Source organism: Trachemys scripta, chromosome 2, assembly GCF_013100865.1.
Source record: "Trachemys scripta elegans isolate TJP31775 chromosome 2, CAS_Tse_1.0, whole genome shotgun sequence".
Lineage (NCBI taxonomy): Eukaryota > Metazoa > Chordata > Testudines > Emydidae > Trachemys > Trachemys scripta.
Window position 1 is genome coordinate 164,267,098 of NC_048299.1, and position 23,904 is coordinate 164,291,001.

The 23,904-nt window shown below is 48.6% G+C and overlaps 2 protein-coding genes across 6 annotated transcripts in view; both read right to left on the bottom strand.

Moving 5' to 3' along the window:
- Positions 1–15,951, bottom strand: part of ZDHHC5 (zinc finger DHHC-type palmitoyltransferase 5) — a 36,503-nt gene extending 20,552 nt beyond the window's left edge. Inside the window, exons 1-3 of one of the 2 annotated variants that reach the window (XM_034762183.1) lie at positions 15,788–15,951; positions 13,488–13,625; positions 4,948–6,367 (exon numbers count right to left, since the gene is read on the bottom strand). In XM_034762183.1, the coding sequence (XP_034618074.1) occupies positions 4,948–5,051 (104 nt within the window). In that variant the 5' untranslated portion in view covers positions 5,052–6,367; positions 13,488–13,625; positions 15,788–15,951. The remainder of the gene's footprint in view (positions 1–4,947; positions 6,368–13,487; positions 13,626–15,787) is intronic. The other variant, XM_034762182.1, reaches the window with a different exon arrangement.
- A 2,873-nt stretch (positions 15,952–18,824) lies between these two features.
- On the bottom strand, positions 18,825–23,497 carry CLP1 (cleavage factor polyribonucleotide kinase subunit 1). 4 transcript variants are annotated; one of them, XM_034762184.1, is made up of 4 exons: positions 23,405–23,497; positions 22,009–22,631; positions 21,303–21,410; positions 18,825–19,918 (listed from the first exon to the last, which is right to left on the bottom strand). In XM_034762184.1, exons 1-4 carry the CDS (start codon positions 23,484–23,486, stop codon positions 19,247–19,249), a joined length of 1,485 nt encoding a protein of 494 aa, XP_034618075.1. In that variant the 5' UTR covers positions 23,487–23,497; the 3' UTR covers positions 18,825–19,246. The 4 variants fall into 4 exon arrangements, with proteins under 4 accessions (XP_034618075.1, XP_034618076.1, XP_034618077.1 ...); XM_034762185.1 differs by lacking the exon at positions 23,405–23,497 and adding an exon at positions 23,195–23,398; XM_034762186.1 differs by lacking the exon at positions 23,405–23,497 and adding an exon at positions 22,912–23,073.
- Positions 23,498–23,904: the final 407 nt, after the last annotated feature.

A 23,904-nucleotide genomic window follows, 5' to 3' on the forward strand; every position in this document is an offset into this window, starting at 1 on the left:
GGAATATACTGGCCTTTCCAGTTTCTCTCTAAACCCTCATTGCAAATAACCCTCCAGCTCCATGTGGTTGCATTTTGTCATGACTGCAAGGGGTGCAATCCAGCTGGGACGCTCTGCTCAGACTCCCTGTGATAGGCCCACTGGGAGGCCTTATACCACAGCCCACCCCAATTCCAGGCAAATCTGATCACTGTGTCGTATTCCACTTTCACTACTGCCCACCCATCCTCATGGGGCAGGTGCAAGCTCCCATTTCCTCCTATGGAAAGGGAAGTGAGGTTTCCTTGGCCCATTCAGTCCTTGGATTCTCAGCTGAGACTGACAAATGGAAAAATCAATGCCAGCGGTTTTTGTGATATGGACTCACGTGACTGTCGGAGACTGAGCCTTATCAGTAATCAGGCAAACTCAAAGAGCTCAAGAGAGATCAGAGTGACCATAAATCTCAGCACCTCAGAACAAAATCAAAGATCCACTATAAAACAACCCAGCCTGCCCAAAATAATGCCACCAAAATGCCTCCAATAAGCCAAGTGAAGAGATGGGCATATTCACTTTAACGAACACGTAAGGCACTCAAGTATCACAGGAATAGGCTCATTGTAAAGAAAGAGACAACAAGAACACGGGCCGATAGCCATCCCCGCAACCCATACACTCTTCAACTCATTTCAAATAGGAACCAAATAGCTGTGAGCAGATGAATTTCCATCACTACTGATCTGGCACAGGTTTGGCTGGGGCCCCAGAGGCAGGACAGAGAATCCATACCCCATTCACCGTCTCCTTGGCTGAAACAGAGCTGCAGCCATCAGTGCAAAAGACTATATTCCATTTCATACCTCCTGAGAGAGGTACCCTGAAAAGTACTGACTTTCCGATGCTTTCAAACTACAAGTACTATACAGCAAGCTGAAAATCCAAACCCATCCTTGCATTTGGATGGTGCTTTTCCGTCTGCAGCATGCCCATAAGGAAAAGGACTGGGGTGAGCGAAGGAGGACAGGGAATGAGGGGTTAGCAGCCACTAGTTGCTTTTTTTGCTACAGACTAAAACATAAGAGATGGCAGCTTGTTTGGGGAAGTGGGCAATTGTGCTGCTTAATCAGGGAGCCAGAGAGAGGGCAGCTAGGAATTCTGGGAGGAATTGGAGCAAAGGGACAAACAGCAGCTGTACATTAAGAAACTTCTGTGAAAGGTGAGATTATATAGATGGCCAAATTGTCTTCAAAGGGGAAAGACAGTGAAAACTAGATTTACTGAGGCCTTGGCTACACTGGCGCTGTACAGCGCTGCGACTTGCTGCGCTCAGGGGTGTGAAAACGCCCCCACCCCCCGAGCGCTGCACGCTCGCTCGCAGCGCTGCACGCTCGCTCGCAGCGCTGCACGCTCGCTCGCAGCGCTGCACGCTATTCCCCTCGCTCGCAGCGCTGCACGCTATTCCCCTCGGAGAGGTGGAGTACTTGCAGCGCTGCCAGAGAGCTCTCGCAGCGCTGGCGGCACAACTACACTCGCGCTTCATAGCGCTGCCACGGCAGCACTGTGAATTCTTAAGTGTAGCCAAGGCCTGAAACTCAGGGGAGCAGGCCTGGAAGGGTGTGAAGGGAGAGGGGGAGAGAAATGGACCCCAAAGGGCTTTCCCAGTCCTAAATGATAGGAAATGTTCAGGAGAAAACCCCCAATACAAATTCAGCTTCTTCCTCCTTCCAAGAGGAGAATGGGGGACACAGCTCACTTCCCTCTTTATTCTCACTCAAGTCAATGCTGTTTTCTCAGCTTCGTCCCAATAGTGGCCGACAACACTAATTAGTTTAAACCATATTATGTAACTTGATGCCTCTCCTAACTAAGTCCATGCATTAAAATGGACTTCTTGACTTAGGCGCGTAAATCCTAGGTCAGGTCTCAGATGGACTAATGGGCAGCACAGATTACATGCTGGAAAGATGCAGTGAAGGATCCACATGGGCCACAAAATGACGACATCTCCAAAGATAGCCATCCAGGCAGAGTAAACAGAAACCCAGGCACCAGTCCGATTCTCACACCCCATTGCTGAGCAATGTTATCACAGGCCAACAAGGGGCCTGCAAGTCTTTACACGGAACCTACTTTTTTCTCCTCATCTCTCTTCTGTTTGTTTAACTCCATGTAACTATGTGTGTTTTGTTTTCCAAATCAAACGCTTTAGGACCAATGCCAGCAGCACAGCCCTTGTGAGCAACCCTGCAATAAACAAGACAGTCCTAGTGAGCAATCCTACTGGAGGCAGTTTGGGACTGGGCTGCTCCCACACCTGACCACAGGCTGTGGAGAGAGCAGACTGAAACATACCAGGCTTGCCCCAGTGTCACCTGATTGCTGCTGTCACTATCCAGGGAAACCAGAAGGGGAGGGGACCTGTCTGTAGCCACAAACCAGGCGGCTCACAAGTGACAGAGGAGGGAAAATACAAGGACAATGATTCAATCTCAAGGATTGTTATCAAGTGAGAGTAAAATCAGATTTGCAGCCTTATGTTCCTTTCCACCCCCTCCCACTCAAGCAGCTGTGTAAAAAAAAAAAGGGATCCAGAGAAGACTCTGTCTCTGAGCTGAAGGAAACAGTACAACATAGCCCTCAATAATCTGACTGGCAATGTACTGTTTTGGTCTCCCTGAGCTGTGCTCCTGTCTGGCGGTGCTTTGAGTTTTAATCCGACGCTGTAAAGTAGGTTAAACAACTTCAACTGACCTACAATTAAATGACTCTGCCTAAGTATTTCCATCCTGAACAAACCTGCTCAACAGTGCAGGTGTTTAAGTAATCGCAACAAGGTTTTGCAGCTCCTCACTGTTGCTTCTACATCACTCATTCCATCTGGTAGATGTGCTCCGCAAAGACCAGACATCAGAGCAGCTAGTGTTTGAGAGGCACTGGGAAGAGGAGAGACCCCTAAAGAGGAAGGGCAGCATCCACCCAGGCAGGGAAGGGAAGAAAAGCTTGATTGACAGTTGTCTCCACTGAAGTTGGGTAGGTTCTAAAGGGACACGTCTCTTCTGCATCAGTCTCGACTAGTCTATATTTGGTACGTTTGAGCCCTGTCTATCCTGAGTACCTGATTAATCTTTGCTCAGTGGCTGAAGCTTCACAACCACTTCCCCCACTCCACAGAGACTGAAAGAGAGAAGGAGCCATTCTCAAGTCTCAGCAAGATTAAAGCCAGAGATGGGGCCAGATGGCCAACCAGACGGAGCTGAACTAAAAAGTCCACCCTAAAAAAAGAGGGCATCTGAGCACCCAATGCGCTTTCCTCCTCCCCTCTACAATGGGACCAAGCCCTAACACTGGCAAGATTTCACTTCACATAAAAAAAAAAAATCAGGATATTTCTAATACAGTACTGGGATAATTCTTAACACTGCCAGAACCCCTCACATGTGGTTACCAGCAGGCACTGGAGAGAAAACCCAAGGGTGGCTTGAATAGTACAGGGGCTTCAGCAAAGAGGCCACATCTCATTGCTTTGACAATGAGTCTCTCCAGCACACAATCATTCCCTCTTCCCCACTCCCTGCGCCAGCTTTAATCCCTCAGAAGTCACATGTGTACTGCTATTTTACTGAATGGAATTAGAGAGACTCTCTCATTCACGTGGTCTGGGGTTCCAGCATACCCTAGTATTTAGGAGAACCACAGCCACACCCTACATGCAGTGTATAATATGCAGAGTCTTAAAGGTCAAGGGCACCTGAGCTACTCAGTTCTAACTCTCACAGCTTGGAATCAAGGCGCTCTTCCAAGAATGGGGGATGAGATGGGAACAGCAACTCCTCATATAAACGGAGTCCTTCCCAGGCCTTGAGGTCTTACTCTGTCTGCAGAACTTAGTCAGCTCTGCCCCAAACGAGGATGAAAAAGAACCCTACCCCAGAAAAACTTACCCCACCAGAAAAAATAGGTTGATGCCCACCACAATCCAAGGCCCCTCACAGCTGAGGGGTGAACATGGGGCATGATTTTCCCATAACATCACTGCCTGGCACAGGCATCCCCTAGCCCTGTCACATCAACCAGCACTATTATATCTCAACGCTCTCCCATGCCTACCAGTATCCAGCATGATTATCTATCACCACCCTTACTCATGAACCCCGGCATGGTTATTCCCCAATCCCACAGGTAAATCAAGTCCCATTCCAGAGATATTGAACCCCTCAGACCACTCTCGGGTAAAATCTCAGATTAACTGCAGTGAGTGAACCAGATGGGGAGGGGCTGTGTGGGAGTCAAAGGGCATTATTCCTTGGACCTTCCCTTGTATCTTCCAGGTCAATTCTGTTAACTCTCTAAATAATTATTATACACACATTCCTACCATCCTTCCTGGATCCAACAAACTGCCTGTGGCTTTGGTTATCCCCAATATATGAAAACTCTTCCAGATTCATCACAGATACAGAGGTCACATGGGGCCACTATTCACACACGGGATGATTTGGAATATGATAATTGGGCTAAGGCTTGTGTGTTATTCCAAATGTACAAAGACAGCAAGAAGCTGAGAATTGTGGCTCGACAGCTACAAGGCACCTTGCTCTGGCAACTGGACAGGATTCAGTGTGTGCCATTTCCTCTGACTTCATCTTGATTGGAAACGCCAAATAAAATGTATCTGAATCCAGCTGAGGTGGTGGGGCTGGTTGGGGGCCACTCTGACACTAAAAAGCACAATTGCAGAGCCCAGACTTTAGACTCGAAAAGGCAGCATCCCCTCCCATCTCTTCAGCAGGCTCCTGACAAGAGATTAACTCCGGTATCAAGTCACCTCACCTCTCCCTCTGCCCAGCTTTGACCTCCACACTCAGTCATAGTAGAGCATGGGACCAATTTGATGTCTTAGGTAGCCCTGAGTCACTCTGTCAGCAGGCCCAGCTCCCCATACCTGGCAAACTATTTGTAACTCACGTGAAGGCAAAGAAGAGAGTGGTGGCTCCCACTAGGAAGACGGCAGCAGCTGAGACCGGGACATATTTGCTGGGTTTGAATCTCTTTCCAGATGCTGCTGGCATGTTGGAGCTCTGGTGGGGGATCCGCCCTGCAGCATAGCCCAGGCCCAACTGGAGTCAGAATGGACACGAAAAGGGGGAGGGGACCTTCGGAAGGGGGCGTGGGGTGGGGGAGAAGACGGGAGGGAGAAGTCGTGGGGGTAAGCAGTTACCCAACTTCCTGAAATACACTTAGAGTGTGTTCCAAATGGAGCAGAAGGCAGGAGGAAATAATCCAGAGGAAGGATCCACACCGATTCCTGAAGGGAGAGGCCCAAGAACACAGCCAAGGGAGTCCACGCTGCTCCCTGAGAGTTTGGGGATGTATGGAAGGAGATTTAAAAAATAAAATGGGAACCTGAATTCCAGTTTAAACTACTGCTGGAACACGACAGCTACGAGCAGCCAAACTACAGGTGCAGAAGCACCTCCCCAAGCAGCTTGTGGCAAAGGCTGGCTTCAAAAGTGGAGGCAACGAGATTTTATAAGTTAGGGTGGGGAAAGTGGCAAATGGAAGTTGCAGAACTCTGCAGCACATGGAGGGAAGCCAAGCTGAGGAAGTCCTTTTCCACCCTGGTGAGTGCTCCGGGAAAGTTGGCCAACTCAGGAACAGGCCGCCATTAGATTTCTTTGAAAAAACCCACACCAAAATCCCAAGGAAGCCTCCTCTCCTTTTCCTTTTTAATCTGTTCCTGGTATCCAGCAGTCCCCTCCAGTCACAGCTCAGGTGTACAGGGTTATCCTGAAACAATGTGCTTGTCTTCCTCACACTGCTTGGCCCTCTCCTCCCCCTCACCCGAGGCAGTCGCAGAAACACACTCCCTGATTTCACCAGGATCTGAGGCTGGCTAGCGGTGGTTGTTTAATTTTATTTATTTCTCTCTTGACGGCTAAAGCTGGGTAACAGCTGGTGCGAGGTTGAGCTGTAAATCCTTTTCTTTGAAAGGGGGGGGTTAGAGGGTGAAGTCAGTTGGCTTGTGTGTTTTCGTCCTCTTCCTATTTGTTCCCTTTTGTATGACACCCAAAACTCTAGTTTCCACTTGGTTCTTATAAACAAAATTGAATTTCAAATCCTTTCTGTGGTGATGGTCTCCACAAAATCCTGGGCAGGTGAGGTGAGACTTGAAAGTTTTCAGACAATTCTGTTAAAACGCCAGAATGCAACTGATAATTAAAACAATGCTGACTGGGCCCTTCTCACCCATGGCCTGGGAATCTAAGTCTGTTCCAAGCTGCTCCATTTTCATCTCCCTCCCCCATATAAAACCATTCCTCAATCCATATTTGTTAAAAAAATCATAAAATAATTAAAACTTGACATCTGGAACTCCACACTTTATCTAGGAGAAAAAAGAAAAAAAAATTACCACGTCAGGAAAAATAACCATTTAGCATATATTTAATATTAATAATGCAATCTGCATCTTCAAGGTACTGTATAAGCATTAGTTTGAAGAGGAAAACATGGTCTAGAGGTCTTAGAACCAGGTTGGGGATCAAGAGATGTTGAGTTCTCACCCAACTCTGACACAGACTCGCTCTATAGGTTTGGGCATGTCACTTAACATCTCTGAGACTCAGTTTCTACATCTGCATAATTGGGATAATGATATACAACTCTCACTGAGAGATAAACTGTTATTTTTAGTCAGTAACTGATGTCCTTAACTAACAATCAGCTAACATGCTTATCTACTGTAACAGGACAGCCAGCACATCTGAGAGGACATTCCACTGAATAAGGCTGCAAATTTTAAAGATGCATACAAATAAGTGTTCTATCGGACTTTGGGAATTGATTTTGTTTTTAAGGTCTTCGGCATAGCCCCATATCCCCCTTTCCCCAGCACAGAGTAATCACTGTTCTGCTTTGTCCAATCTCTCATCCCCAGCTGCTCCTACTTTCTCATCCAACCCAATCACTCGACACTGAACATTTCATCTTCCCTTCCAATCCTTCTCCACTGCCTCCCTCTTCTATCCTCACAGGCAACTCCACTGTCACAGTTTCCCCAGCTCATCACCACAGCAGCATCTTCAACTCTTCCCTCCACACCCCTGTTCCCTCTATGTCCTGTTTCTTCCTCTCTGATATCACCAGGATCTGCCCTTTCCTCGCTAACCCCACCACCCGCACCTTTCACCACATCTCGTTCATCTCTCACGTCCATTTCTGGGACCTTCTTCTCTTCCACCTCTCACCTTTCCCCCTTTAGGCCACCATAAATCCCTCCATTATTTCTCATTCTCTCCACCTCATCAAATTCAAGCTCTCTCTTTTCATCTGCAAGATGCCTACTCACTATTCTAATTTTGTCCTTTTCTTACACCCACTTATTCATTATAGCTCCTCCCAATGTTCTCTCATTACTCCTCCTTTCATCACCTCTTCCTCCTCAGCTTTGGGTCTTCCACTATACTTCCTCTTAGATGCCTGAACAGTTTCACTCTTCCTGTTTGCCAGGAGCCCTGTCTCCCCTTAAAATCCATTTCTATGAGAAATCTTTCCCATTGTTTTCCTCCCCACAAGTCTCTCCACCCCTTGTCTGAACTGCTGCCCTGTATCTCATCACTCCAAGACTATCAGACCTACAAGGCAAGGAACGCAACTTACTCTCTTCTTTGTAAAGAACAGTGCACATGCACCATGCTAGAGAAACAATTTGTAATGATTTCACAACATTTCACTACTTAATTTCCATTGCCACTGCTAATCATTGCAGTTTCTGTTTAACTCCCTGTAGCACAATGGTACAAGTATTACAAGTAGAATGCTTGTGGAGATCAGCTTACTGGGGAAGAGAGGGGAGTTCTGTCTCCATGACCAATTCCATAGTCTGTGTTGTTTTGCCAAATATAGTGGTGGTTTGCGTGATGTGGTTATATATCCCAGAGCATATTAAGGCAGAAATCTCAACTCGGTTTACATGGGATAGGCCACCAAATAACCAGCACACTTAGACTATAAGTTTTCTGGCATAGGGACCATCTTTTTGTTCTGTGTTTGTACAGCACTTAGAACAATGGGGTTCTGGGTCCATGATAAGGGCTCCTAGGTGCTACATTAACACAAATAATAAAAAATAGGGCAAGAGCTTTTTGTAACTACTATCTCAAGAACACATCCAAAACAGCAGCTTACAGAGGAAAGGCCCTGTACCCAATTCCCAACCCCCTCAGCCATCCAGTCTACCCTTGGTTAGTGCAAATCTACAACTCATTTCGAGAAGTTAAATCCCCAAACTGCACTCTTTTCACCATCCTCTGCCTTTGTACCCCATGAAATGCCCGTTAAATTTCTTCCATTTCTGAATAGAGATGCACTGGCCAGCCCAGGAGATCAGCCTCTCCCTTCCACTGGAATCTGAATGCCTAATTTTATTAAAATAAAGAAGATAGTTACATAACTGACACTATTCCATTTTTAAATTCATCATCCAAACTTAAGAATTTCAACTATCCCCATATCGACTGGGTACGACACCTCAGGATGGGATGCAGAGATAAAGTTTCTTTACACCTTAAATGTCTGCTTCTTGGAGTAGCTAGTCCTCCCACAAGAGGAGTGACAATTCTTGATTTAGTCCTAAATCAACAGGATCTGGTCCAAGAGGTGACTGTAGCTGGACTGCTTGGTATTAGTGACCATAATATAATTAAATTTAACATCCCTGTGGCAGGGAAAACACCACAGCAGCCCAACACTGTAGCATTTAATTTCAGAAAGGGGAACTATACAAAAATGAGGCGGTTAGTTAAACAGAAATTAAAAGGTACAGTGCTAAAAGTGAAATCCCTGCAAGTCACATGGAAACTTTTTCAAGACCCCATAATAGAGACTCAACTTAAATGTATACCCCAAATTAAAAAACACAATAAGAGAACCAAAAAGTGTCACCAGTGGCTAAACAACAAAGTAAAAAAAGCAATGAGAGGCAAAAAGGCATCCTTTAAAAAGTGGAAGTTAAATCCTAGTGAGGAAAATAGAAAGGAGCATAAACTCTGTCAAATGAAGTGTAAAAATATAATTAGGACACCAAAAAAGAATTTGAAGAACAGCTAGCCAAAGACTCAAAAAGTAATAGCAAAAAAATGTTTAAGTACATCAGAAGCAGGAAGCCAGCTAAACAATCAGTGGGGCCACTGGATGATCGAGATGCTAAAAGAACACTCAAGGACAATAAGGCCATTGCAGAGAAATTAAAGGAATTCTTTTTGCACCCATCTTCCCGGCTGAGGATGTGAGGGAGATTCCCAAACCTGAGCCAATCTTTTTAAGTGACAAATCTGAGGAACTGTCCCAGACTGAGGTGTCATTAGAGGAGGTTTTGGAATAAAATGATAAACTAAACAGTAATAAGTAAGGCTACATTTTAGTCACGGGTATTTTTAGTAAAAGTCATGGACAGGTCATGGGCAGTAAACAAAAATTCACAGCCCGTGACCTGTCCATGACTTCTACTATATACCCCTGACTAAATCTGGGGGGGAGAGCAGCCTGGGTGGGCCCGCAGATGCTGGGAGAGGGCAGCCCGGGAGGGCAGGGGGGCACCGTGGAAGCTGGGGGAAGGGGCGGGTGCGGCCCGGGACCCCTGCTGGTGCTGGGTGTGCAGGCAGCAGCTCGCAGCCCGGCCAGGATCCCAGCTGGTGCTGGGGGGGCGGGATTGGCAGGGCCAGCAGGTTCCCTTCCTGGCTCCGCGCTCCCCGGAAGCGATGATATCCCCCTCGCTCAGCTTCTGGCAGAGGCATGGCCAGGCAGCTCTGTGCACTGCCCCTGCCCAGAGAGCCGGCTCTGCAGCTCCCATTGGCCGGGAACTGGAAAACTCCCAAATGGCTTTCCAACATTTTGTGTATTCTGATACCTGCTTTGAAGAAACACCCCAAAATAAAACTTTAATACATTAAACTTCACCCAACCCACCCTATCACTTGTGGATTCAGGGAAAAAGGCCTCTTTTGTATTTACAAGGTTTGCTTGCAGGTGATTATTTGTAGTAAATGGTTTCATCTAGAACTTCCTGTTTTCACTCACATGTTAATGTCCCTGAACAGTATCATTTTAGGCTGAAATTTTCCATGCTTGATCTTGGCCTAAAATTATTTTTTCTAGAGTAAAAAATGTAACTAGGTCTAGACTAGAATTTAAAGGTGTATGATGTTAGACTGAGTTAGGTAGCTGGATCTAATCAAAGTTTTGGAAGATGTAACATCACACCTTTAAATCCTCGGCTGGACAAGGTCTGTTTTTTGGGAGTTCACACCTCTACGGAAGCATAGTCCATACGTGCATTGTTGCAGCCAGTGATGGGTGCTTCTGATAGGCAGTCTGATTGTGTGGATAGGACTGAGGCAGGAGATGTGGGTTTTATTCCTGACTCTGCAACTGGAGTCACTGTGACATCTTGGGCAAGACATTTCACCTATGTGCCTCATCCGTAAAATGTGAATAATACTTGCTCTCCTTTTTAAAGCACTTTGAGATCTGTGGCTGGAAAGCAGGGCTATATGGGTTTACTAGAACGATAGTAGTAGCAGCAGCTAGGCCAGCATACTGGTATTAAGTCTGGAGTAAGACTTTTGCCCCTCCTTTTCCTCCTCTTTAATAAAAATATAGAAAATGAAATGCATAAAACTACCACCGGTGCCATAGTAGGCACTGCACATAAGGAAATGCAAAAATAAAAGTTGTTCCTCCCAACCCCTGGCAACATTAACAGCTTGTGTGTAATATTTTCTATTCAGTGTTTTTTTAACATATTCTCTTTAAGAAAAACAGGAGAAGAAAATTGATTAAATTATAAGCTCTTTGATACAGGGACCTTTTTTGTTTGTTTGTTATTTAATTACAGTGCCTAGTCCAACAGGGTCCTGATTCCTAATTGGGCTGCCTGCAGGCTAACTCAGTACAAATAAGATATTTCATATGAACAGTGTGCCCAAGTTAATGTTGCTATGGGAATCTTAATATTTATATTTCCTAACTCTAATTCTGAGCTGTACAGCTCTACAATTGCATTAATACAGGACTAATTTTGCATTTAACTTTGTTAATTTTAATCTGTAGGTTACATCTGAATCTATCTATATAATATATTTGTCTTTAATGAAAAGATGCCTTTCACTTACCCAGGTACTGTAACGTCAAGGCCCTTCATTTCCAGTTTTTATTTTGTTCAGAATTTCTCAGTGTTCATTACAAACATTTTAAAATGTATGAAAATCAGTGCAAAAAAATAACTTCACTTTTTTGGGTAATAGTGAGGTGAATATTAGGGGATGGGAGGACAGAAAAAAACAACAAAAAGAAAAAAGAAAAAGTATTGAAAGTAAAAACAGTTTAATGCTGCGATGTATTTTAGGAACTGCCCATTAACAGTAAGTACATATATGCACATGTGGGTTTTTGCACATCTTCCATTAGTTTGCTTTACATTTATACTTAAGACTAATTTATTATTACCATAAATACGCCTACATCTAATGCATTGGATTTCCTTAAAATAATCAGGAATTTCATGTACTTAAGTGGTTCAAATTTCAGGTGAATATTGGTAAAAAACAAATAGCTTTTGTAAAACCTGGGAATTTTTTGGTACAAACTGAAAGCAAAGGGCCTTATGTTTCATGGATGACCTTCCCTGCAGAGGTGCTGTCTAGAACTCCTTTCAGATCCCATTAGCATCTCTCCCAGCTGGAAACCAAAGGCTTTTGTAACAGAAGTGATGTACAGTACTTCTTTTGGTGAAGTGTGAGAGCCTTGGTCTGGATTGGCTGTGTCTTAATGGCCACTGGACTGGCCTATTTAAAAACACCATGTAAATCTCCCATCCCAGTGCCATACTGGGTCAGGCCAAAGATCCATCTAGCCCAGTATCATGTTTTCTGACAGTGGCCAATGCCAGGTGCCCCAGAGGGAATGAACAGAACAGATAAGCAACAAGTGATCCATACCCTGTCACCCATTCCCAGCTTCTGGAAAACAGCCTAGGGACACCATCCCTGTCAATCCCAGCTAATAGCCATTGATGGATATAACCTCATGAATTTATCTAGTTCTTTTTTGAACCCTGTTATAGTCTTGGCCTTCACAACATCCTTTGGCAAAGAGTTCCACAGGTTGACTGTGCGTTGTGTGGAAAAATACTTCCTTTTGTTTGTTTTAAACCTGCTGCCTATTAATTTCATTTGGTGACCCCTAGTTCTTGTGTTATGAGTAAACAACACTTCCTTATTTACTTTCTCCACACCAGTCGTGATTTTATAGACCTCTATCATATCCTCCCCCGTTGTCTCTTTTCCAAGCTGAAAAGTCCCAGTCTTATTAATCTCTCCTCATATAGCAGCCGTTCCATACCCCTGATCATTTTTGTTGCCCTTTTCCGAACCTTTTCCAATTCTAATATATCTTTTTTGAGATGGAGCGACCACATCTGCACGCAGTATTCAAGATATGGGCATACCATGGATTTATATAGAGGGAATATGATATTTTCTGTCTTATTATCTAGGCCTTTCCTAATGATTCCCAACATTTTGTTCTTTTTTTGACCACTGCTGCACACTGGATGTTTTCAGAGCACTATCTACAATGACTTCCAAGATCTCATATGGGAAGGCAAATTGGATTTAGACAGGGCAGTAATATACAGGGCAGGGTGTAATTTGGATTTACACAGAGAAGGAGTGACACAGAGCAGGGCATAATTTAGATTTACAGAGATAGGGGGCAATATTCAGAGCAAGGAATAATTTGGATTTTATACATAGTTCCCTGGGGGGGTAATTTTTCAGTTATTTTGTAAATTCCACCAAACAGCAGCACAAAACTAACGTGCCTGCCAGTTAGTTTATGGCCCCATTTGATGGCATCCATAGTGCATGCTGGAAAATGCTTGTGTGTGTGATTGATCCATGCTGCACTCTACCCAAAGTGCAGCATAAGACAGAAGCGGCCTGTAAACAAAGTTGGGATGCTAGATTTTCAATCACAGTGGGACATAAGAGTCAGTGCATCTCAGCTCAGATGTTAATCTTTGACAAAATATACACTTTATTATACAAAAATATCCCACAGGCAATAGCAAAAACTACCTCAGTCATCTGAGATCCAAGCTGTCCTTGGTCAAGTAACTTTAAAAAAATCCCCCCCTCCCACTAACCCAGGAAGGGGTCAGTAGCCTGAGTTTATTAGAATGGGGTGAATTGTAGGTTCCTTTTTGGGGCTGTAATGGTAATCTATATTGGGGTAAAGAAATTTGAAAGTGGATGCAACTGACATTTACTCAGGTGGATGAGTGGTAACTTTTCTGATCTATGGGCATATAATACAGGGCAACTATCTGAGAAGTCCATTTTAGGTACTTATCTGGCCCGCCCCATCACCATAGTACACCTCACAATACCCCTGTGAAATAGGGAAGTGCTATTACCCCCATTTTACAGATGAGGTAAGTAACTCACCCATAGTCACCCACAGAGTCTGTGATGGAGCTGGGAACTGAACTTGGGTCTCCAAATCCTAAAATAAAACCCTTTCTTTTCATGCACAGGGTAGGGGGATTCCAAGAGAGAGAAAACAGGTTTCATGCAGGGGAGGCACTGTAATCCAATGGAGGGAAGAATTTAATTCAGGGAAATGAGGATTCTAAAACCAGAAAACAGGACTTGCACAAGTGAACATTGTTTCAGAGTGGTAGCAGTGTTAGTCTGTATCAGCAAAAACAGCAAGGAGTCCTTGTGGCACTTTAGAGACTAACAAATAATCCGAGAAGGGGTGGTACATCAAGGAATATGGCATACAATCCAGGGATGGAGGCAACAGGAGTGGAAATATAGATGGGGTGGGAACATAACTGCATGTGCTGGCTAGAGAATAGGGATGTAAAGCCAGGGAAAATTAATTAATTAGGGATCACAAGTGGGGTTCTAGTGGCAAAGGCAAACTCAAAAGATAGTAAGGGTCCACGCCAGAATAAAGGGGGAAGGGAGGGTTGCACATGGGTGACGGAATTCAATACAAGGAAGGAGGGCTGCAGGGTGGAGAGAATCAGCAGGAGAGTCATACTGAATGGGGGGGGGTCACACACAGGATACGATGAGTGGGGAAAGGTCAAATATGGGGAAAAGTGTCTCTGTGGGGGAAGGGAGTCACACATGAGGGGAGGGAACCAGGGGTCTCCGGATTACACACAAAGAAAGGGCTTCTGTGGGAGACCAGATCTCTGGGGGGGATAGGGGTGCTGAGAGGAGTCTCTGTGATGGAGGAATCTATGAAGGCGGGTATACTGAAAGGGGAGGGATCGTAGGGGCAAGGGTCTATGGGTGCTGTGGGGTGTCTCTTTAGGGGGAGGGGCAGCGTGGAGAAGGGCTCTATGGGAGCGGGGATGTCTCCCTGTTTGGGGATGGGTCTGTAGGTGCAGAAGAGGTCTCTCTCTGTGTAGGGAGGGCAGGGTGGGGATACTAGGAAAGAGGCATCTGTGAATACTGGGGTTGTCTGTAGGGGAAGAAGCACTGTGGTGGATGGGGTGCTGAAGGCAGAGGAATCTATGGGTGCTGTGGAGTGTCTCCATAGGGGAAGGATCAGTATGCAGGAAGGGTCTGTGGGTGCTGAAGGATGTTTCTGTGTAGGTGGAGGGGCAGGGGGGAGAAGCAATGTGGAGGCAGGGGTCTCTGGGGGAGGAGGAACAGTGTGAGGTGGGATACGTCTCTGTGGGGAGAGGAACAGGCTAGGGGCAGAGGTGCTGAGAGGGTGTCTGTATGGGGAGGGGCAGTGCGGGGGTTGAGGGATCTGAGGGGGAGAGGCAGTGGGGGGGAGAAGTAATGTGGGACACAGGCACTGGAGGAGGAAGGGGTCTGTGGAGATGGGGGCGCTGAAGGAAGAGGGGCAGTGGGGGGGGGTTGAGGGATCTCAGGGGGAGAGGCAGGGAGAGGAGTAGCGTGGGACAGGGGCACTGGAGGAGGAAGGGATCTGTGGAGGTGGGCGCTGAAGGAAGAGGGGCAGGGGGGGCTGAGGGAGCTGAGGGGGGAGGCAGGGAGGGAAGAGGAAGGGGTCTGTGGAGGTGGGGGTGCTGAAGGAAGAGGAGCAGTGGGGGGGCTGAGGGAGCTGAGGGGGCAGGCGGGGGGGTCTGGAGGTGGGGGGCTGAAGGAAGAGGGGCAGTGGGGTGCTGAGGGATCTGAGAGGGGAGACGGGGAGATCTATGGAGGTGGGGGGCAGAAGGAAGAGGGGCAGTGGGGGTCTGAGGGGAGAGGCGGGGGGTCTGTGGAGGTGGGCGCTGAAGGAAGAGGGGAAGTGGGGGGCTGAGGGATCTGAGGGGGGAGGCGGGGGGAGTCTGTGGAGGTGGGGGGCTGAAGGAAGAGGGGCAGTGGGGGGCTGGGGGGGGAGGCGGGAGGTGGCGCTGAAGGAAGGGGGCAGTGCGGGGGGCTGGGGGCGGGTCTGTGGAGGTGGGGGGCTGAGGGGGGCAGTGGGGGGGTCTGTGGAGGTGGGCGCTGAAGGGAGAGGGGCAGCGCGGGGGGCTGGATACTGTGCACGCTGTGGGGCAGGGCCGGTGAGGGGGCGCTGGGGGGGGGAGGCTGTGCGCGAGCGCGGAGGGGAGGGGGCGTCTCTCTCTCTCTCTGGACCCGAGTGTCCGATGCCGGGGGCGGCTAGGCCCGGAGCGAGGCCCGGGCTCCCCCAGGCGCTTTTCCCCGGCTCCCCGCGCTGGGTGAGGGCCCCGGCTCCCCGCCCTGCCCCTGGAGATGGGCCCGGCCCGGCCCGCACTCACCCGCACCGCACAGTCGCTCCCTCCGCCTGCGCCCGGCCCGGCTCCCTGGGTGAGAGGCGCGTCCAGGCAGCAGGGAGGAAGCGCGCGCTCCCGAGCCCATTCGGGCTCGCGCTTCTCTCGCCGGTTGGTCCCAAGGCGCGCGCTCCGACTTCTCCTCCCCCCCACAAGCCGCCGTCGCCGGGTCGCGCGCCCGTCCGAATACTGCCAGAAGCTGATTGGCGGAAGCGAGAGACGGAAGAGCCGTTGCACATGCCCAGCGACGTACACAACCACGTCATCGCTCTGCGCGTGCGCCACAGCCTCTCGCAATCAGGGGGGAGGGGTAGGGGCAGAAGAGCGGACCATTGAGCGATGGGATGTTCGGCGCGTGCTCAGGACCTACTCGGTTGCAGAGGCCACATTCGTACCCGGCCACGCTGATTGACAAACTCCCTGTCCAATCAGTGCTCATCCCCGCCTAGCATGATACAACGTGCACTGCCAGTGGCTGATCCGGGAGATCGCCTTAAAGAACTCGCCCCTCTGGTTAAACTAATTATTGGGGGAGGGGCTTTATTTAAAGCAATTTGAAAAACAGCAGAGGGGATTGATCCCCCCAACCCAGTGAAACCATGGGATAGCCCATCCCAGTGTCTAGGGGTGTGACCCCCAACCCAGTGAAGCCATGGGATAGCCCATCCCAGTGTCTAGGGGTGTGACCCCCAACCCAGTGAAGCCATGGTACAGTTCACCCCCAGCCTGTGCAACACCCCCCATCCCAATGATTCTATAGTACCGCCCCACCACCATCCCATTGTCAGTGGGTGTGACCCCCCCCCCATCCCAGTGACACCATGATAGAGCCCAGCATCTAGGTTATCTCCTTGCTCCCACCTTATACTCCAAGCAGGTTGCCGAACAGCTCAGGTGAGCTGTAACGAAAAATGAGGAGGAAGGAATAGCTCACTGTTCTCTGCAAACACCTGCATGTTGTTAAGAGACAATAGCATGACGAGACAAAACCAGAACACCCCAGAGAACAAAAGGACTACTGCAATTTAAAAAGGAACTCTCTCTCTCGAGAGAGAGGGAAAGTTGTTCCAGGCAATCAGACTCTGTTTGCCAGAAGCTGCAAATGGGTGACAGGGGATGGATCACTTGGTGATTACCTGTTCTGTTCATTCCCCTTGGGGCACCTGGCACTGGCCACTGTTGGAAGACAGGCTATTGGGCTAGATGGACCTTTGGTCTGCCCCAGCATGGCGTTCTTACGAAGACTAATATGCAGGGCCCTTGCTGGGGCATATGAAGTTAGATGAGGTAATGATCAGGGGGTGGGAAACGGTTAGGTAAGACAGACATGCATATAGCAGAGACAGTCCCTGCACTAAAGCAGTCACAGTTTAAATGGACAAGAGACAAAGGGAGGATCATTATTCTCTTTTTACAGAGGGTAACTGAGGCCCAGAGATGCTAAATGACTTGCCTGAGGTCACACAGGTGACCTGCAGCAGAGCCAGGAATTGAACCAGATGTCCTGAGTCATAGCACAGGTAAGGCCAACCTCCCGCTCTAATGCTGGTGTTCTGCCACCTGAGCTGGGTGAACTCCAACCATCAAGCAAGGGGCAGGAACAAGAAAAACACCTGATTGACTGACGTTCCACCCCAGAGGCTTATGGGACACAAAATGCACCTCTTAGCCTTGGTTTGTCTTCACAGCATCATGCATATCCCAGCCACAGGTCCTCTTGTAACAGTTGCATGGCATGTCCTGTTTTATTCCCCACCCCCCGCTAGCCCCCAAGTCCAAAGCACTTCCAGAAAGTTAAAGGGACTGGTAATCACAGGAGGGGAGATGCAGAATTTGCACCTCTGAGGCAGTAGTTCTGATGCAATCCCAGAACACGAGGTTTTCACACCTTTGACAACTGGGATGTGCATCTGCTTAAGCAACTGGTCCTGACCTGTGACTTGTGAAGAAAGTTTTGATCCTTAAAACAAGTGAAAGCTTGAGTGTGTGTGCATGCCATTAACTCAGATCACAGTGCGCTAATTAAACTGGGAAATTCAGGTCTGTCCTTTCCCTACTAATTCACCCTCTTTGATAACTGAATCATATAGTCAGTGGAACATTATTGCTTTGATACAGGAAGTCAACTATATGGGTTTAATCAACAATGCCACCTCTTCGCTAGAGAGGTCAGGACAACCCAAATTCCTCAACCCAAAATTCACAAACTTTTCCTCCTGTGTTCTTAAAATCCCACAATCCTTTCCTCTGTCTCTCTCCTGCTATGCAGTCTCCAGCATTACATTCTTCCCCTGCCTTCTCCATTTGCAAACCTGTTTCTCCCCTCTCTTACCCTGAAGTGCCACCAACTAGCAGCAGTTCCTTGCCATGGTTTTCCCTTCCAGTGGCAAATTCCTGGCTTCATACCCAGTAAAAACCACTGTCCACTTTTACTGCAGTAGCAGCCAGTCATAGATGAGGGCCAAGGTGTTAGGTGCAGTATAAACACAGAACAAGTCTACCACTCTAAATACAAGATGAGACAACAGCTGAGTACAACTGACAGGAAGGTGGGGAAACAAGGAAATGATCACAAAGAGCAGTCACAGGATGCCAGCCACGGGTGCTGTATGAATTACAGCACAGGTGAGCTTTAAGGAGGGAGTTGAAGGAGAAATGCTCAAGATGTTTATAGGGAGCTCATTCGTTGGTTAAGGGGAAGTGTGAAGTTATTTGTTGGAATATTGGAGAAATTGGTGATCCAAGCTGGCAACAATGTGGAGCAGACATCTCCATAGCACAGGAGAGGTGAAGGGCCTAGAAAATGAAATTGTTGGTTCTTCTTAGCCTGGCTCCTAGGATGATCCACTGTACTGAAGTGCCCCAGCCTACTTCGTATGGCCCTGTTCCAATCTGTCTAGTTTCTCTGTGGGCATCACATTGAAATTCCCGTTTCTAAGCCCCAGCAGTGCCTCCTGTGTGTGTGCCCTACAGATCCCTCTCACACTGCAGGAGGTTACACAAAATTCATCCACTGTCACCAGAGACCAGTAAAATACCAGGAAAATTTATTAAAATTACAAAAATATAAAACAATATTGATCCTCTTCTACAAGAGGAGGCCCACGAAGCTTTGGCTGTGTAAAAGGGACAATGGGTCCAGATTTCAGGGACTGAAATCTAAGGAGGAGAAGGGATCATAGAGAAGGATGTAGACAGTGAACCATCTACAGTTACATTTAATCCCACATTCCCTCCCTGCTTCTGTCTACAAATTAATCTCACCTGACCCACTTTGGTTTCTCCCAATGGTTTGATCTGGACAGCAGCCTCTACCCCTTCCCACACTGGTTTCAAATGATTCAGTCTGTGTGGCAGTCTCAACCCCCTTCAATTGGTAAAAGTTCTGTCCACCACGGAGACACTATAGGCCTGGTGGACTCCACCTCTTCTGCTCCAGTGCAGCCCCTACTTAAGGTCCATGAAGCGAATGTCCATGATCAGCAGAAAGTTCTTGGGCAGTGGGCGAGGTGCCGGTGACAGCACTGTGAAGACCTGGCGATCTACGTCCACCCCAGTGACGACGATGAAGCCAGCCACGCTAGTCTCGGAGATGTTCTCCTCACTGCCATCAGCAGTGCTGACGCTCAGCAGGTGGTGCACCATGTCACGGCCTGGCGTCACTGGCACAAGCTTGAGCTGGTTATCCTCCTGCGACATGCCCAGGGGCAAGCATGAGTCAGGGATGGTGGGAGCCCCCACCTTGTAGATCTTGACATCGGAGAATTTGACGTCGAAGGCGTGGGGGTAGAAGCAGCCACGGAAGCCGTAAAAGTACTCACGGATGCGGTCATCCCGGCACTCCCTCCGGAAGTCCTTGGAGCGCTCTACCACCCCACCTGATTTGGGGAGCAGCACTGTGCGCACAAAATGGGGCAGGTCCCGCTTCAGCTCATTGTATAGGCGCTCCTGGTCCAGCACTACCACCACATCCACCTCAAAGGCTGAGGCAGCATGCACCAGGGCGTGGTACCCGGAGCCCTTCACCCAGCCGCACGTATTGATGACGCAGCCACTAACTGAAGCCCGGCGGTTCACTTCGCAGCGCTGGTTAAAGACGTCAGCCAAGCGAGATGTGATCTGCAGAGAGGAAGCAGCATGGCTAATTGGAACCCAAGGAAGATGCCCGGTGACTGTACTATCTGAAGTGGCTCCACCCATGGTCTTTCCCTTTCTCAAGGTGGGGCTTATATCCTTTGCAGGCTGCCACTAGATGGTGGCCTGATCACATATAAATTGCCTTTGAGCAGCCCTAACACTGACATTTTACTCAGTGAAGGAGAAATGGAAATGCAAATCTTTCTGTCCAAGCATCTCGCTTTAGATACCTTAGCATGGCAAATTAAGCATGGCAGAGCCCAGCTTCATAAGAGAGATACACTCCATTAGAAACTGTGTCTTGTCCTTTACCCATGAGGCAGGGGATACAAATAACTATATTTTGTTTCATTACTTGGACAACTATTAAGCACCAGTACATTTATTTGCTTCTAGAAGGCTAATCAGATTGGACATTTAACACCCTACCTATTGAATGGTCATTAAAGTAAATGATCATTTCTTCCTGACCTCTACATTTGAGGTCACAGAGGCGAGATTTGCTTATTGTCGTGCTGGAGACAGTCAGAATGTATGTTACTATACAGAGATTCAGAAAAACAATGTAGGTTTGTGTCTACAATGAAATATAGCAAGTGATAGTTATTGCTGCTTTAGAGAGACAGTATCAGCATTACCCCTAATGAACAGGAATGTGTGAAATGCTAAACTCTGCTCTTTTAACACAGAAGTTGCCAAATAATCAAATAAACAGAATATCCTTTTTATTAACTTTTTTTTTTCATCTTAAGTCTTTTCAAGCTATATTTTTTAATAAAGGTTTATCTCAATCAAGATAATAAACTACCTGCAAGGACGTGTAATTAAGAAGATTCTCTGTCTTTGGACAGTATGTACATCTTGGGTTAATAAATGTCAGTGTTCATCTCAAACCATGCAAATGTTTGATTGTTGTCCCTATTCTGAAGATAAGGAAGTGACTTAAGAACGGCCTTACTGGGTCAGACCAATGGTCCATCTAGCCCAGTATCCTGTCTTCTAATAGTGGCCAGTGCCAGATGCTTCAGAAGGAATGAAAAGAACAGGGCAATTATCAAGCAATCCATCTCATTGTCCAGTCCCAGATTCCAGCAATCAGAGGTTTAGGGACACCCTGGACATAGGATTGTGGCCCTGAACATCTTGGCTAATAGCCACTGATGGACCTAACCTCCATGAACTTATCTAATTATTTTTTGAACCCAGGTATATTTTTGGCTTTCACAGTGTCCTCTGTCAAAGAGTTCCACAGGTTAACTGTGCACTGTGTGAAGACGTAATTCCTTATTTTGTTTTAAGCCTGCTGTTTATCAATTTTATTTGGTGACTTTGGGTTCTTGTGTTATGTGAAAGTGTATTAACTTGCCAAGGTCACACAGGAAGTCAGTGGCAGAGTTGGTCCGAGAGCCGTGACTTCCAGTCCATGATGCAAGCCTGTTTCCTTCCAAGGTAGCGCAAAACAGATTAAAGAGCACTGATGATAAGAGAAGATAAAGAGGAAGCAACAAGTCAAAAGCCCTCCTTCTCATTTCATCCAGACTAGATGATGAAAATACAGCTGAGCAGGGCCAGAGGCGATCGTGGGATGGGGAGACAAGGGAATGTCACCCCTTTACTCCCAGTAATTCCTTTTTCTTTGGATCGGTCCCCCAACTATCTATTCATGTGAGTTCAGTCTCAGCATGGGGCAGTCTCTGCCTTTCCCCACCGACAAGTGTGCATATGTGAATTCACCTTGCTGGATTGGTCTAGCCCAGGGAGGATGGAGATGCCTGAACCATCCCCTGGTGTGAGGGGGGTGTGCACATTGGCATTCTCTTTCCAAAATACTCTGGATTGTGGAGAAGGTGCCCGCCGCCTACCCTCTTCTCCAGTAGGACCAGAGTACATGTACGTATCAGCATCCCATCTCCAAAGGGCAATGTTTCATGTATAGCCTGCTTTACTCCTCCCTCACTCAGAACCAGATGCTTTGGACATTAAAGGTTGCTATGTCTCCAGAAACAACTGTGTGTGTGGGAAAGAGCCCTGGCTGCCTTGAATTTCACCCCCCCAGATCTGCCACTGCTCACCTTGTTATAGAGTTTGATGTTGGTGCCTGGAGTGGTGGAGCCAAAGTGATAGACCAAGGGGGCCTGGACAGAGAAACCCTCTTCTACATCAGCAGGCCGCTCGATATACAGTGCCCCCATGGTGCCAGGGATGGAGACCGAGCCTTGGCCCACGTCCAGCTCCACGAAGGTGGGTCGGCGCCCCAGCCGCACAGCGTAGTTCAGCAGCAGCCGGCACACTGTCGACTTACCCACATCCGTAGGCCCCACCACCATGACCCGGGGCCCCCGCTCATCCTCGCGCTCTGCCTGCCGCCGCATCTGCTCCAGGGCTGTGTGGGTGTTGAGGTAGAGCAGCATGGGCGTGTCCTTCGATATGTAAGCCACTTCAGTGCGGCCGCTCAGCTGCACTGTGCAGCCATGCCACGTGAACACGGCCACCTTGGCACCAGCATCGAAAGTGAACTTCTTGTTACGGGTCAGCTCGGTGCCAAAAATCTCCGCCATGCCTGCCAGCAGCTCCAGCTGGACAGTCTGCGAGGCCTCCACCTCAAAGCGAAGCTCCGTCTCCCGCTCCAGCTCAAACTTTGCCACCTGCTTCTTCTCATCCCCGGCCTCCTCTGCCATCTCTATCCCGTATAGGCCTGAAACAGACACAAGGAATGAGGTCACATCACAGGGAGTATAATGCTCTCCCATCACCCCCCCGAATTCCACTCTACTCAATCCCACTCTCCGGTCCCCTATGTGCAGCGGGTAGAGGGCTCTGTTCCCTGCGATGCTCTCCATTGTCACACAGACCCAGGCATTATGATATACCGATGAGAGGAGGGTTCCCACTCCCCACACGGCGATGCAATTGGTTATTCTGGAACTCCGCTAATTAAACCCTATTCCTCACCCCGCCCAAAGAGCACCACACACCAAAGAGCACCAAGGCTCCCGAGCCACGGAAACGGCTGGACCAGGGAAGGGAGGTCACCGCTTCACCCCCTAGACACTGCCCCAGGCAAGACAGCGTCGGTCACGGCAGCTTCATGTGGGGAAACAAACCAGTGGGTGGGTGAATGGGAGTCACTACAGCGTCACTCATACCCATGGCAGCATCCTCCCCCCCCCTCTATGGCAGCATTGCCCCCCCCCCCCCGTGGCCTGGCTCCTCACCCGCTAGGAATGATGGGTCCCCCCCCCCGTACCCAGGGCTCACCGTCAAGCAGTGGCGGGCCACACGCGGCCCCCCCTGCAACCCGCGCTGCTTCCCGCAGCTCCCATTGGCTGGGACCGGGGCCCCCGGGCGGGCCGCGTGTTGCCCACCCCGGCCTTAAAGGCAGCAAAGGGCGCGAGAGGGTGTCGCCATGACAACAGCCGGCGCCAGGGAGCGGGCCGAACCCAGCCGGGCCCCAGAACAGTCACTCACCCGCCGCTGCCTGGCGATAAACCAACCAACCAGGAGACCCAAGACCACGCGCACATCCGGGGCCGGAAGTGCGGGGAGGCATAGTGCCTGACGGGAGAAATGGCCGGCCCCGGAAATGCAGGAAGAGGGGCGCGTTGCCTGTTGGGGGATGTAGTTCTCCTGTATAGGCCGAACCCGGAACTAAAGGGTTGGCATGGCGGATGAGCGCAGGGCCTGCCGGGAGATGTAGTTCCCAGATATAGGCCAAAGTATGCTGCGGAGAATGGACCTGATCTGGAGTGGGGGTCCGGCTGCAGCCCAGTGGGCAAGTCCGTGGCAGGGCCACACGGCTGCCCAGCTGTGCAAGAGTGACATTGTATGCAAATCATGTAAGGGTTGAATTGCATATATGCAAATAACGCGCATATGGATGTAAAAACTTCAGCCGGTGGTCGACGCTCCCTGGCCTGAGCAATAATGGGGCCGGGACATGGAGCCACACAAAACTTAGCAGCAGCGAG